The sequence below is a fragment of the Cimex lectularius genome, unplaced genomic scaffold (assembly GCF_000648675.2).
Source record: "Cimex lectularius strain Harlan isolate CLEC.00 unplaced genomic scaffold, Clec_2.1 scaffold14, whole genome shotgun sequence".
NCBI classification, from domain to species: Eukaryota; Metazoa; Arthropoda; class Insecta; order Hemiptera; family Cimicidae; genus Cimex; species Cimex lectularius.
The window spans coordinates 2,902,233-2,916,931 of NW_019392637.1; the positions used below are offsets into that span (position 1 = coordinate 2,902,233).

The 14,699-nt window shown below is 38.1% G+C and overlaps 2 protein-coding genes across 2 annotated transcripts; both read right to left on the reverse strand.

Annotated features, from left to right (window-relative positions):
- Positions 1-10: 10 nt before the first annotated feature.
- LOC106671928 (actin, cytoplasmic A3a-like) lies at positions 11-6,111 on the reverse strand. Its single transcript, XM_014402912.2, has 5 exons — positions 4,397-6,111; positions 2,843-3,082; positions 2,646-2,784; positions 234-860; positions 11-168 (listed from the first exon to the last, which is right to left on the reverse strand). Exons 1-4 carry the CDS (start codon positions 4,718-4,720, stop codon positions 235-237), a joined length of 1,329 nt encoding a protein of 442 aa, XP_014258398.1. The 5' UTR covers positions 4,721-6,111; the 3' UTR covers positions 11-168; position 234.
- A 3,256-nt stretch (positions 6,112-9,367) lies between these two features.
- Positions 9,368-14,344, reverse strand: LOC106671926 (gastrula zinc finger protein XlCGF26.1-like). Its single transcript, XM_014402910.2, has 6 exons — positions 13,928-14,344; positions 11,585-11,726; positions 11,401-11,516; positions 10,710-11,327; positions 10,328-10,598; positions 9,368-10,268 (listed from the first exon to the last, which is right to left on the reverse strand). The coding sequence occupies exons 1-6, from the start codon at positions 14,011-14,013 to the stop codon at positions 10,068-10,070; spliced, it is 1,434 nt and encodes a 477-aa protein (XP_014258396.2). The 5' UTR covers positions 14,014-14,344; the 3' UTR covers positions 9,368-10,067.
- Between the last annotated feature and the right edge of the window lie 355 nt (positions 14,345-14,699).

The following is a 14,699-nucleotide window of genomic DNA, read 5'->3' on the forward strand; positions in this document are numbered from 1 at the left end:
CTTATCGATATAAATGGATAAAAGTTGTATTAAAAGGCGCGTGGGATTTAGGCAAGATTTTCACTTATATTAATAAATTTATACAAGTATAAATAAATACAAGTGTTCATGTTTTAAAAAATAAATAAGTAATTGGTTGCGACGGAACGGCCAGGTGAACTGAAGACTCTGTAAAATAGAAAGGAAAAGAGATGTAATTTTGTTTGATGTCGATGTGTGTCGGTTGTTTTTACCTTAGAAACACTTCCTATGTACGATGGAAGGTCCAGACTCGTCGTATTCCTGTTTCGAGATCCACATTTGCTGGAATGTGGAGAGTGAGGCTAAGATGGAACCACCGATCCAGACGGAGTATTTCCTTTCTGGAGGAGCGATGATCTTGATCTTCATCGTGGCCGGGGCCAGAGCGGTGATCTCTTTCTGCATCCTGTCCGCGATACCCGGGTACATGGTCGTCCCGCCGGAGAGGACAGTGTTCGCGTACAGGTCCTTCCTGATGTCGACGTCGCACTTCATTATCGAGTTGTACGTCGTTTCGTGTATCCCCGATGACTCCATGCCCAGGAAGGAAGGCTGGAAGAGGGCTTCCGGACACCTGAACCTCTCGTTACCGATGGTGATGACCTGGCCGTCGGGCAGCTCGTAGCTCTTCTCGAGCGAGGAGGAGGCCGCCGCCGTGGCCATCTCCTGTTCGAAGTCGAGTGCCATGTAGCAGAGCTTTTCCTTGATGTCCCGGACTATCTCACGCTCGGCCGTCGTTGTGAACGAGTAGCCACGCTCCGTCAGGATCTTCATGAGGTAGTCGGTCAAATCCCTTCCGGCCAGGTCCAACCTGAGGATCGCATGAGGAAGGGCGTAACCTGAAGGAAATCAGGACCATCAATGTACTCTCAGCTAGGTCAATAATCGATCCATTTACTAACCCCTGCTGATATTCCATAATCTAAGGCTTCAATGGTCGATAACATCGAACTTATCGATATTCGATTTTCAAATTTCTATAAACCATTAATGATCGATAATCGCTCGATTTTCCAACATCTATAGATATTCCAATTAACGAATAATCGTCGTTATCCATATTCCAATACACAACCTATCCAAAACTGTAAATTATTCAAAGGTTTAATTATGTATAGATATTGTGAACGTAGCGATAATCCATGATTAACAATCGATTTTGTTCAACAGTCGATATTCTATAATCTAAGGCTTTATGATCGATAATTTAGAAATTATCGATATTCCAATATATAACCTATACAAAACTGTATATATTCAAGGGTTTAATTGTGTATAGTTATTGAGAACGTAGCGATAATCGATTATTAACGATCGATATTCTATAATCTAAGGCTTTATGATCGATAATTTAGAAGTTATCTATATTCCAATATATAACCTATCCAAAACTGTATATTATTCAAGGGTTTAATTATTTACAGCTATTGTGAAGGTAGCGATAATTCATTATTAACAATCGATTTTCCTCAACAATCGATTTTCCTCAACAATCGATATTCTATAATCTAAGGTTTTATGATCGATAATTTAGAAGTTATCTATATTCCAATATATAACCTATCCAAAACTGTATATTATTCTAGGGTTTAATTATGTATAGATATTGTGAACGTAGCGATTATCGATTATTAACAATCGATTTTGTTGACCTCTATTGATATTCTATAATCTAAGGCTTTTATCACCGATAATTTTGAATTTATTGATATTTGATTGGTAACAATCGATCTTCCAACTTTCCTAACTAAGGGTTCAAGTATCGATCAGATAAAAGTTATCGATCAGATTATCAACAATCGATATTCCAATTATTCCTGTTCAAATAGTACCATGATCGATAATATGGAAGTGTTGACATGTAATCTTTAACTATCGATAATCTCGAAATTATCGATATTCGAATATAACATTTGATTTTCGAACTCTATAATTTAGGGCTTCATTGATTGATAATATTGAAGTTATCGATATTCGATTATAACATTTGATTTTCAAACTCTGTAATTTAGGGCTCTAATGATCGATAATATCGAAGTTATCAGTATTCCATTATAACAATGGATTATACAACTATCCATAAACTAAATCTTCAGTGGCCGAACAATATCGCTGAAATAATAATTGATTGTTTCTATATAATTTCCGATGCTCTGTCATATTGATATATCGATTATTTGCAATTGATGTTATTATTTATGATACTATTGTTGTTAAATATTGTCGTAGCCGTTTGGAAACTCGATTTTCAGCGTGCTTTTCTAGGTTAGGAAATCATTGAACTAGGTCTACTCTGACCTAACCTAGAATGACCCGAGTTGAAACCTTAACCTATCAAGTAGGACTTAACCTATAAAGAACTTAGGTTGCGTGAAGTTTTTTTTTTTAAAGAGCCTCTATTGAATGAATTCGTCATCCTTGAACTCATTTAATCACCGTGCAGTTAATATTTATCTGATTCACGACTGCCCTGGCTTTCACGGCTTGGCGGTGCAGCTAATTGACCCGGTTTTCTTCCAAATTAGAACTTCCATAACCCGTGGCCCATTAGCATGATTAAACCGCTCGCGAGTTGTCTGCGTTATCCGTGACTAATTGTCCGCCGTTTGGGCCGATGACCTCACCTTCGTAGATTGGAACCGTGTGCGAGACACCGTCGCCGGAGTCGAGGACTATGCCCGTCGTCCTCCCTGAGGCGTAGAGCGAGAGGACGGCCTGGATGGCGACGTACATAGCCGGTGTGTTGAAAGTCTCGAACATAATCTGGACAGAAAGGACCAGGTGAGTTACGATTCGTCGGAGAGAGTTTCGAGCTCGTCACCTGTGTCATCTTCTCCCTGTTGGCCTTAGGGTTGAGCGGTGCCTCTGTGAGGAGGACGGGGTGCTCCTCGGGCGCGATTCGGAGCTCGTTGTAGAAAGTGTGGTGCCAGATCTTCTCCATGTCGTCCCAGTTTGTCACGATTCCGTGCTCGATGGGGTATTTGACGGTGAGGATCCCCCTTTTGCTCTGGGCCTCGTCTCCGACGTACGAGTCCTTCTGGCCCATGCCGACCATGATACCCTAGGCAAAGAAACATTTCAAAAATAACGACGCTTCATAGAAAATCAAAATCCAAAACAACTAAATAAAAATGAAAAAAGAAAACATAATTTAAAAAATATGCTTGAAGAGTTTCTAGCATCGATGCCAATAATCGAACATCGATAATTTCGCTATTATCGATCATGGAAGCCTCAGATTATGGAGTATTGATAGAGGTTGAACAATCGATTGTTTACACTCGATTATCGATCATTACAGTTGCAAAATAGGTGTCAATAATCGAATATCGATAGCTTTTACATGATCGATAATCAATCCTCAGATTATGGAGTATCGATATAGGTTGACAATCGATTGTTTATAATCGATTATCAATCATTACAGTCGCAAAATCGATGTCAATAATCGAATATCGATAACTTCTCAACTAACCATCATAGAAGCTTCAGTTTTTCGATTATCGATAGGGGTTGGATAATTGATTGATTATCGATGATGAATAGATTTCAAAGTAGAAAGTTTCAAAATCGATGTCGATAATCGAATATCAATAACTAATATATTATCGATCATCGTGTCGTCAGACTATGGAATATCGATATATGTTGAAAAGTCGATTGTTTATAATCGATTATCGATCACGACAGTTGCAAAATTGATGTAAATAATCGAATATCGACAACTTCTACATTATCGATCATGAAAGCCTCAGATTATAGGAGATCGATAGAAGTTGAAAAATCGATTCTCTCTAATCGATCATTGCAGTTACAAAATCGATGCCGATAATCGAATATATATAAACTTCTATATCATCGATCTATAAGGCTATCTATGTATGTTGGAAAATCGATCCCTTATGATTAAATATCGATAATTTTGATATTATTGCTCTTAGAACCCCTTAGGCTATGAAAAGTGGGAAAATCGATTGTTAATAATAGAATATCGATATTGTAACCATATCTATCGTTGAAACCATTTAGACTATGAAATATCGAAAAATCGATAGTTAATAATCGATTACCGTTAGTTTGACGTCAATCATCGCCCATACCACACTCTAAACTGGTCGATGTACACTATAAAACACCGATATTCGATGAATTGTCGATATTAACCTGAAGTATCGATAGATTGTCAATAACTGAATATACGAAACAATTGGTTATCGATACTCTTAATTTTAAATAGCACTAAACGATTTTTGACCCTGATGTCGATAAGGTCATAATCATCGACAATATGGGTATATATATATATACTTATTAATAATCGATTATAGGATGTCTAGGATATCATATGTGATTTATTTCGGAATATCCAACTCACTTGGTATCTGGGCCTTCCGACGATTGACGGGAAGACGGCCCGGGGGGCGTCGTCACCGGCGAACCCGGCCTTGCACATCCCGGAGCCGTTGTCGACGACAAGCGCAGCCACGTCTTCGTCACACATGTCGCTAGTTGAAAACTGCCTGTAGAATATGAAAACCACTCTGGACGCGCTGCCTCGGGGATCGACTGAGGCCACCGGCACCGGGAGTCGGACGTTTATACGAGAGGACACGCTCTGATACGCGCCGCCACCTCCGAGGAAAGGAGGACCCACGGACGGGAGAGAGAGCGAGAGATATGAGCAGATGCACCCGAACATACGTGGAACACGCACAACACTCTAACACACAAATCCCTCCTATTGACAATTTTTATCCCTTGTCATATGCTGTCCTGAACAGATCTCTCTCTCTCTCCTCTCTAATACAGCATCTCACTTTCTTTAATTTTTTATCTCTCTTTACCAAAACATTTTCCCTCTTTAACACAACATCACTCCTTCTTTAGTTTTTTACTGCCCCTTCACTTCTACCTTTAGTTTTCCTCTCTCTTTCTCCCTCTTTACTTATCTTTCTCTTAAACACAGTTTTCTGACCGTTTCTTTATTCTCTCGCTCATTCTCTCTCTATCTCTATCTGTCTATCTATCTCTATCTATCCATCTACCTGATTAAAGCAGCATCGTTTTTTCTTTTGTTTCAACCTTAATCGTTCCATTTCTATTTTACCTTCAGTCTTTTGTATACCCTCTCCCCTTTAAACGTCAGGTTAGGTTGCGGTTAATGATAGGTTAGGTAAGAAATGGTTAGGGTCAGGGTGCGGGCTGGGTTGGGTTAGAGAAAAACTCCGGTAAGTTAGAGTTAGGTTTGGCTGTGTAAAAAAGGGTTAGTTCAAAATGTTCAGGGGATAGGGACGGGCTGGGTTGTGTTAGGGAAGAGCTAAGTTAAGATAGATAAGAGTTGTGGTTAGATTATGCAAAGAAGGGTAAGGTTACGTAAGGACTAGTGTGGGCTAGGTTAAGGATGGTTAGATAGTGTTAGGGACGGGCTGGGTTGTGTTAGGGAAGAGCTAAGTTAAGTTAGATAAGAGGTGTATTTAGATTATGTAAAGAAGGGTTAGGTTAGCTAGGTTTGGTAAGGTTGGGTAAGGTTACGTAAGGAATAGTGTGGGCTAGGTTAAGAATGGTTAGGGGCAGGCTTGGTCAGGTCAGTTACAGTTAGAGTTGGGTTATTTAAAGAAGAGTTTGGTTAAAATCATTAGGGCCGAGGAGGGGCTAGTAAAGCCCTGGGGGTAAAGTGGGGCTGGAGTAAAGTTAGAAGGGTTAGGTCGAGAATGGTTAGCGACGGGCTGGGCTAAGTTGGGTTAGGTAGGGTTAGGGACGGTATAGGTTAAGTCAGATAGAGTTAGGGTTAGATTATGTAAAGCGCATTTGAATTAAAATTATTAGGGTTAGGTTGATTAAGGTTAGGTAAGGAATAGTTATGGCTAGGTGAAGAATGGTTTGGCTAAGTTATAAAGTGTTAGAGTTGGCTTATGTAAAGAAGGGTTAAGTTAAAATGTTTAGTAATGGTTAGTTAAATAGTGCGGTACCCGGTTGTAAAGAGGACGGCACCTAAATGGTCAGATGGTTAGGTTAGAAGGTTAAGGACGATCTTCGTTAGGGTTAAGTTAAGTTTAGAATGGTTAAGTAGGGTTAGGCTACATGATTTTCCCAGCTTTCTTTTGACTCTCTTTTGACATATGATTTTCCCTTGATAATTCTCAACCTCTAGTCCTTCCTTTCTTTCTACATTTAATCTTTTATGTTTCACTTCTCTCTCTCTCTCTCTTTCTCCCTCCCACCCACCCACTTCACCGTCACTCACTACACATTCTCCAGTCCTTAATTTTGTTTCCCTTCTCGTCATTATTCTTTCTCCCATCTCCTACGGATTTTCCCTGACTTATCTTTTTCTCTCGCCCACTGTATTTTCTATTATCACTCACTCATTCTCTATTCTTTTTTCCTTGCTCTCCCTCTTAAAACTTATTATTTTTGGCCTTAGTGCACTTTCCTACTTTCCTCTTAGGAAGAACGAAACTAAATCGTTGTGATGTGTAAAAGGGCTTGCACTTATCGCGGCTTAATTGGCGGGGAAAGTCGCTCGTCGTTTAATTAATTAACAATTTATTTAAAAAACAACAACAACAATCGCAGCGCGCGGGGCTGGAGAGCGTGTCAATGTTAATTCCATCGGGGCAATTAACTATGAGGAGGATGAGCGCACTAATTCCCACGAGACGAGACGCACCGCGGCCTTGCACTACACGGCAGAACGACCCCGATCCACTACTTATCAAGAAAGATGACCCATTACAAAAGATTCACCCTTCACCTTTATTCGACTTTATTTATATAATTATATCAATGGAGACATCCCTTTATGACAAATCCATCGAGATCAGGTTAATTAAGGTTAATCAGGATAATCCAATGGACTGCCCACCCATCCGTGACTAATCGCCTATACTTTACGTCTATTCAGTTAATATAAAGCATTCTGAAACAACTCCAATGTTTTTTAGAAAAATTGAAGTTGTAGTTGAAAGAATGGATTCTCCTGCAGTCCTAAAGGGCGAAGGATTGGAGGTTAATTCCGTTGAACCATTCTACTGAGGGAGAGATTGCCCTTGAGCGATTTTCAGGACACTGGGCTCCGGGTATGGAAAGGGATGGATCGATTGCGAAGTCCACACAAAAAAAAAAAAAAAAAATCGAAAAAATTTTACTGTCTTTTTGGATGTAAAACGCTCGTAGGACACGTTTTTTTACGTTCTAATTTCAGGACTTTTTACATTTGTAAATCGTTACACTTGTTATGAAATGTTTTTTCAGCCTAGTCCAGGATAACAGGAGGTGAAAAATGTATCAAATATCGATAATTCTGTAAATTGGCTAAAAGAGCCAAAGGGACCAGTTTTATTGTCTTTTTCGATGTAAAAAGCTCGGACACGTTTTTTTCAAGAAAAACGAAAAAAAATCGAAAAAAATTGTATTCTTTTTCGATGTAAAAGGCTCGTAGGACTTTTTTTTTTTAGAAAAACGCAAAAAAAACGAAAAAAATGTTATTGTCTTTTTCGGTGTAAAAGGCTCGTAGGACGTTTTTTTCCCCCCAAGAAAAACGCAAAAAAACCCCAACAAATCGAAAAAAATGTTACTGTCTTTTTCGGTGTAAAAGGCTTGTAGGACACGCTTTTATTTTTATTTATTTTTTTTTTTCAAGGAAAACGCAAAAACCTCCCAAAAAATCGAAAAAATGTTATTGTCTTTTTCGATGTAAAAGGCTCGTAGAACTTTTTTTTCCAAGAAAAACGCAAAAAAATCGAAAAAATGTTATTGTCTTTTTCGGTGTAAAAGGCTTGTAGGTCACGCTTTTATTTATTTATTTTTTTTTTTTTTTCAAGGAAAACGCAAAAACCTCCCAAAAAATCGAAACAATGTTATTGTCTTTTTCGATGTAAAAGGCTCGTAGGACTTTTTTTTCCAAGAAAAACGCAAAAAAAAATCGAAAAAATGTTATTGTCTTTTTCGGTGTGAAAGACTTGTAGGACACGCTTTTATTTATTTTTCAAGAAAAACGCAAAAACCCCAAAAAATCAAAAAAATGTTAGTCTTTTTCGATGTAAAAGGCTCGTAGAACGTTTTTTTTCCAAGAAAAACGAAAAAAAAAACTCGAAAAAATCTTATTGTCTTTTCGGTGTAAAAGGCTTGTAGGACACGTTTTTATTTATTTAATTTTTTTTTTAAGAAAAACGCAAAAAAAACAACCAAAAAATCGAAAAAAATGTCTTTTTCGATGTAAAAGGCTCGGTTCTTTTTTTTTTTCCAAGAAAAACCCCAAAAAGATTTTTAAAAAATGTTATTGTCTTTTTCGATATAAAAGGCTTGTAGGACACGTTTTTATTTTTTTTTTTTTTCAAGAAAAACGCAAAAAAAACAAAAAATCTAAAAAAATGCTATTGTCTTTTTCGATGTAAAAGGCTCGTAGGACTTTTTTTTCCAAGAAAAACGAAAAAAACGCAAAAAATCGAATTTTTTAAAATCTTTTTCGATGTAAAAGGCTCGTAGGACAGTTTTCTTCAAGAAAAACGAAAAAAAATCGAAAAAAATTTATTGTCTTTTTGGATGTAAAACGCTCATAGGACAGGTTTTTTTTTTCAAGAAAAATGCAAAAAACCCCAAAAATGTGAGACCGCATCTCCTCCAAATAATCATTAAGTAATGGTCACTAAACACCACATATTTAATACTGTTGGTCATCTTATAAAAGTTGGCTCGGTGGGTAGGTAGGATCTGTGGAATCTACGGCAGGGATTCGGAGGGCATAAAATGTGTCCCACGCTTAATCACCACAGTAGCAGGCTTCTATCGCTGGCCTCTGACAGATTTAAATCGTTACATAAATTTCTTTTTGTTTTATGCCACTATAAAGAAAAATTTTCTTTCATTGATGATAAAAAAAAAAATTTAAAAAAACAAAACGTATATTTAATATCTAATATTTATTTAGAGCCAATTTAACCAATGATATTTTACAATTCTCATACTTGGAAGAACAGAAAAGGAAGTAAAGACCAAAAAACATCTAATTCTAACAACTTTCAATGAACTTTTGTAATCAATAAAAACAAAATAATAAATTTAAAAAAAAGGTCAAACAATCTTAAAATATTTTTGATTCGATGGGACATTTTGTCAATGTTAATCACTAATTATACTTTTAATCTAAGGTCTTGGTTGTGATGAAAAAGCAAGTGTCAAGAGTGGGATTCAAACCCATGACTTCGAGGGGCTCAACATGCCGCTACTCTAACCACTTGGAGAGTGAGCCGAAGGTTGTGGGTTCGAACCCGTATGTGACACTTACATTTTCGTCACGACCAAGACCTTAGATTAAAAGTATAATTAATTGAAATAATTAATACAGTCAATTATGACTACTAAATACATATATGGGGGAATCACTAAATTTTACAATAAGCCCGCCCACTACCCAGAAAAAGTAACCTTTACGTTCTTTCTCATAGGGAAAAAAAACGAATGGTACTTTATCTAATATATTTTATTTATTTAATTTTTTTTGCGGTAACTTTTGTTTTAAATGTGTAGAGATATTTAAATTATCACAGAAAATGTCTAGAGTCGAATGATAACAAAAGAACAAACTTCACTCACTCGTATGTTTCATAAATAATTTATAGATTTTTTTTTTTGCCCCCTAATGACAAAAATTTTAAACAAATTACCTATATATTTATATATTAGTTTAACAAATATAAAATATCTTTTTAAACAATTCAACTACAATTAAGCTAATAGGTTTTTTCTTTAGGACATCACACATCACAGGAAACATCCCAGGGTGAGTTCAAGTTGAATAAAGTCAAACTTCACTTTTGAACATATACAATGATAAACTTTTAGAAGGAGAAAAAAATTATACATTTCTTCTTGGACCAATAATAATGTTTGAACATTCTCACCCTTTATTTCAGACCCAGAGGAGAAAGCAAAAATGCGTCAACCCAAATTGAAACGTTAAAAAATAAGACTAGTAAAAAGTAACAATGATAAAATGAGGACAAACTTTCAAAGGGATCGTCTTAACAATCTGACCGTGTTTCTACTTAGGTTTTATTCGCTTCGGCAGACAGGTCAGCAGGCACCTGTTGAACCGGCGGCACGCAGTTTCCTCTATTCAGGTGTGTACGTAGTGTCCGGCGCGTCGTGAAGACCTTAGAGCACCGCGAACAAGTCAAGAAACCTCTGTCGTGCGTCTTGAGGTGCGTCATGAGATAAGCTTTGCATTTGAATGTCTTTCCGCACATCTATTCAGAATTTTCCTTTAAATATTTTCATAATGATAATAATAAAATAAAAGTGTCACCTCGCATTCGACGTGGATGTCCGTGTGTTCGGCCTTGTGTACGTCAAGTTTGCTTTTGCGGTTGAACGCCATCCCACAGTCGGAACAAACGTAATCGCACCTACCCGTGTGCAACGTGGTGTGAACGTCAAGAATAGATTTACGGGCGAAAGACCGGCCGCAAAACGTGCAAGTGTAAGGCCTCTCACCTGTGTGAGTCCTCTCATGTACTCTCACATCATACTCAGAGGGAAAAGTCCTAGAGCAGTACGAACATTTGCTCTGCCTTGACCTATAAAAAGTATTAATATTCTATTCATGTATTTTCACCCTCTTTGACTCATTATCAGAGTATAGAATACAGAACCTGCAAATTTTTTTATAACTTGAAATATTTTTTTACCTATGGTATCTCCTGTTGTGCTTCCTCCAGGCTGGTAGTGATTCGAAAGAATTGTTGCAACGCGGGCACGTTACTGGGAGAGGATGTGTTGCGAGATGATCCCTCAATGAGGAGCGGGATGAGCCGATGAACCCACATGCTGAGCACAACAGCCCCCTCCTGCGATTTGTCTTGTTTTCAGTGAGACAAGAGTGAGAGGAGAGGCGTTCCTGGGTCTGATAGCGGCGTTTGCATATGTCACATTGGAACGGTCGCTGCTGGCCAACATGCTCGTCCATGTGGAGCCGGAGGCTCGCCCTTTCCGTAAACGTCTTGTTGCATATCCGACATAGGAAAACATGATGCGGCCCCTGCGAGTGTAGCCGGGAGACGTGGTCCTTTAAGTGGGCGTTCTGTGAGAACGATTGGCCGCATTCGGCGCAGCCGAACGGCCGTTCGCCAGTGTGGATGCGCAGGTGGACCATCAATGACGTGCGCGACGACAACTGCTTGTTGCATATGTTGCACAGTGCGGGCGAATTTCTCACCACTTTCGAACCTGCCATTATCACTCCTGTACCGCATTCCGACTTCATATGATACGTCAAAGTAGACTTGTAACGAAACAGTGCAGAACACCTGAACAAATAAAATATCGAGAATTTTTTTTATAATAAAAATTCATTATAAAAATTTCAAATTAGTTACAAACTGGTTGCATTTGAATTTGCACGCCGATTTAATCGAGCTTTTTCCTGACTTTTTCTGCCTGCGCCTACTCACACTTGTCTCTGCGAGAAAGTGTGCAACTTTGTACTCAAGCTCATCCTAAAAAAAAGGCAAAAAAAAAACCTGAATTTTCAAGTAAACTGCTTTTTGAATCAAATGGTTCCTACTTCAAGATCGTTTTCGGCGTCTTTCTCATCGCCTTCTTCTTCTTGCGACTTGTCCTTGGTGAAACCTTCGCAATCCTGCGCCAAGCCCTCGACCATCTCTTCCTTAATGCGAGTCTTGAACTGCTCTAATGATATGCCGCATCTGAAATTATAATTAGAAGGAAAATTTATGTATATAATTTTTTATTTATTTAGAAATCGTGAGATGCGGTCTGGTGTGATGTAGGTTTCAGAAAAACATTTTCTTTATCGTACCAACGTTTCGATCTTTATTGAGATCATCTTCAGGGCCTGGGATTTACAAAAATTGTTTACATATAAAAATTACATTTTGGATGTGGAAAAGTGAATTTATACAATGCAAAATATATTTTTTATATATTCAAAGTATTTCTACTCACTCAGTGTTTTTCTTCTGTGTTCGAGAGTGTCAGTGAGATTTTGCTATTTTGTGTTTATATGCGTTGGATTTTGAAGGGGTGGTGAAGGATGTCGGTATAGAAAAGACATTTTTGTATAAGGCGTCGGCTTCTTTGAGGTGAAAAGAGCCGACTAAGGGAAAAAATGTGTTGGTAATGGTTCGGTCAGATTATCCTTTCAGGATTATATAGAAAGGGATAAAATAAGAAAAGGAAAGCTAAATTGTTGGGAAATTAGACTATGTGAAAAATATTTGATGTGTGGAATGTAATGTGATGATATAGGTATGTTATCTGTATTGAATTTGATTATATTGGCGTAGCTGCGACTGAGTTTAGATGTTTCTATTCTGTAATTGATGCTGTGTTTATCTCTGTTGATATAAACCATTTCTAAGAAATTACGTTTGTTTGTTTTGTTCTGTGTGTAATACTTTTGGATTTTTGAAGTCGAAATTGTCTTGGTGTTCAAGATGGTGGGTAGCGAGTGCTGTAAGATTTTACTTAGGTTTTTTGCAATGATAGATATGTTGCTTTACTCTCTTGTCCAGATATTGGGATGTAAGACCGATGTAAGTTGCCGTACAGTTTAAACTGTTGATCTTGTAGATTACGTCAGATTTATTTGTTATTAGTATGGGATCTTTAATGGAAAAAAAGTGTGTGAATTGTTTTATAATTTTTGAAAGCTATTTTGAAGTTAAGTTAAAAAAATATTAAATTCGCTAATTTCGTGGTCCGCTTGACCAATTAATACATTACAATTAATTAAGGCTTTTAGTTGAGATGAAAAAAAGTTAATGGCACGAGAGGGATTCGAACCCATGACCTTCGGCTAGATATGCCGCTGCTTGACCACCTGAGCTATCGTAACCTCGATCCACTCGGACATCAACTCCCCATCACAACCCCACCTTATGAGTTTTCCCTCCTTTTGTCATTTTTCAATTGTTGTGTAATTGGTTTGGATTCTCGACGACAATTGAAATGGCGATGGAGAGCTTTAGTGAAGTGTACTTCATTTTAATCATTAATGGAAAAATGGCAAAAGGAGGGAAAACTCATAAGGTGGGGTTGAGATGGGGAGTTGATGTCCGAGTGGATCGAGGTCACGATAGCTCGTGGTAGAGCAGCGGCGTATCAAGCTGAAGGTCGTGGGTTCGAATCCCTCTCGTGCCATTAACTTCTTTTCATCTCAACTAAAAACCTTAATTAATTGTAAGTTAAAAAAATATATTTTGCATTGTATAAATTCACTTTTCCACATCCAAAATGTAATTGTTATATGTAAACAATGTTTGTAAATCCCAGGCCCTGAAGATATCTCCATAGAGATCGAAACGTTGGCAAATACAAAGAAAATGTTTCTCTAAATCTACGTTNTGCTGCAATTGGAGAGGGCCTAACTCAGAGGAGTGGTAGGACTACTAACTGGTCACTAGTATCTGAGAAAACATCTACACAACATGGGTATATACAGCGATGACCCCATTTGCAGCCTATTGGCTGAACTAAGGTACTAGGAAGGTACAATAAGCCAGAAGGCTGCAGTGCCTGAGGAATACCAACCCCGCTTCATAGTATCCTTTCCACCATACCATACATCGGGTCTTGGTCGCCCACCCTGCATAATATATACCGTATAATTTCAATAAATACTTCAACAATGTTTTTTTTTTTCATTTGTAAGTTTTATACTCACTTGGGGGTTCGTAGGCAGGTTTTGACTATAAAAAGGGGTCCATGGGTCAAAAAAGTTTGGGGACCACTGGACTCAACTAGTCTTTTCAATTGTTCCCTGCCATAGTCTTCTATTACGACTTATCCATTTTTATTTTGGGGCGTTAATTTAAAGCTATGTTTTCAGTTATCAATAGCCATTATTCCATAACCATATCCAACCTGTTTGTTATATGGCATTTACCTCGGGATGTCCGTGTCTTCATCGTCGTCCTCGCTTGTCCCGTACCTCAGGTCCGGTTCTTCTTTGACTGTCTGGCACTCGTCCATCTCTGGTCCACCGTTCAACGGGGGCTCATCTCCCGAGTTCCACCCCCGGTTCAGGTCCTGCGAGGAATGAGGATGGGGAGAAAGGGGCGGCAACCCTTTTCTGCAAGGCCCAGGAGGAGGCCCCCTAAAACAGAGGGCCGGTTCGTGTTCAGCCTGTATTTAAAGAAAACCGGCCTCCGCGATAAGACTGGGGCGAAATCCGACTCGTCAACCGGGTAATATAAAAGAACCATAAATTGTCCCAATTAAAAGAAAAATCATTTTTCGCATATTTAGTTTTAACCAGGGAGAAAAACTTAAAGGGGTGTTTTAAAAATAAACTTTTATCAAACAATTATCAGACGTAATAAGGCGGGAGTCTGGTGAACGAAGGGCCAAGAATATCGTACTCGGTTTGCCTGAAAAATCGCATAAAAATGGTAAAAATTATTTTTTAAACTTTATTTATGTACCTAATTGTTCAGTAAAAAAACAGATTTGTTGTCAAGACAGTGTATTGTTACAAATTCTGGACGGTTTGGACGTTAAGTGGGTATTGACACATCATAGCGGCAGGATTTTGAACAGTTGTCATATCTTGGATGGGTTTCAACTGTTGTGGCTGCTGAATCTGCTGCTGGATCTGCTGTTGCATGTGTTGCGGCAATGGTTGAATTTGTGCCATGTATTGTACGATCGGGTTTGAC

What these genes read in the sequence shown, in the direction of transcription:
- LOC106671928 (XM_014402912.2), bottom strand. Translation starts at nt 4,720, where the DNA reads ATGTTCGGGTGCATCTGCTCATATCTCTCGCTCTCTCTCCCGTCCGTG. An exon ending in TCGGAAGGCCCAGATACCAA is followed by an intron (nt 3,083 to 4,396) that starts GTGAGTTGGATA and finishes TTCTTTGCCTAG; the next exon opens with GGTATCATGGTCGGCATGGG. An exon ending in CACGGTTCCAATCTACGAAG is followed by an intron (nt 861 to 2,645) that starts GTGAGGTCATCG and finishes GATTTCCTTCAG; the next exon opens with GTTACGCCCTTCCTCATGCG.
- LOC106671926 (XM_014402910.2), bottom strand. Translation starts at nt 14,013, where the DNA reads ATGGACGAGTGCCAGACAGTCAAAGAAGAACCGGACCTGAGGTACGGG. An exon ending in ACGCCGAAAACGATCTTGAA is followed by an intron (nt 11,517 to 11,584) that starts GTAGGAACCATT and finishes CCTTTTTTTTAG; the next exon opens with GATGAGCTTGAGTACAAAGT. An exon ending in CACAACAGGAGATACCATAG is followed by an intron (nt 10,599 to 10,709) that starts GTAAAAAAATAT and finishes TACTTTTTATAG; the next exon opens with GTCAAGGCAGAGCAAATGTT.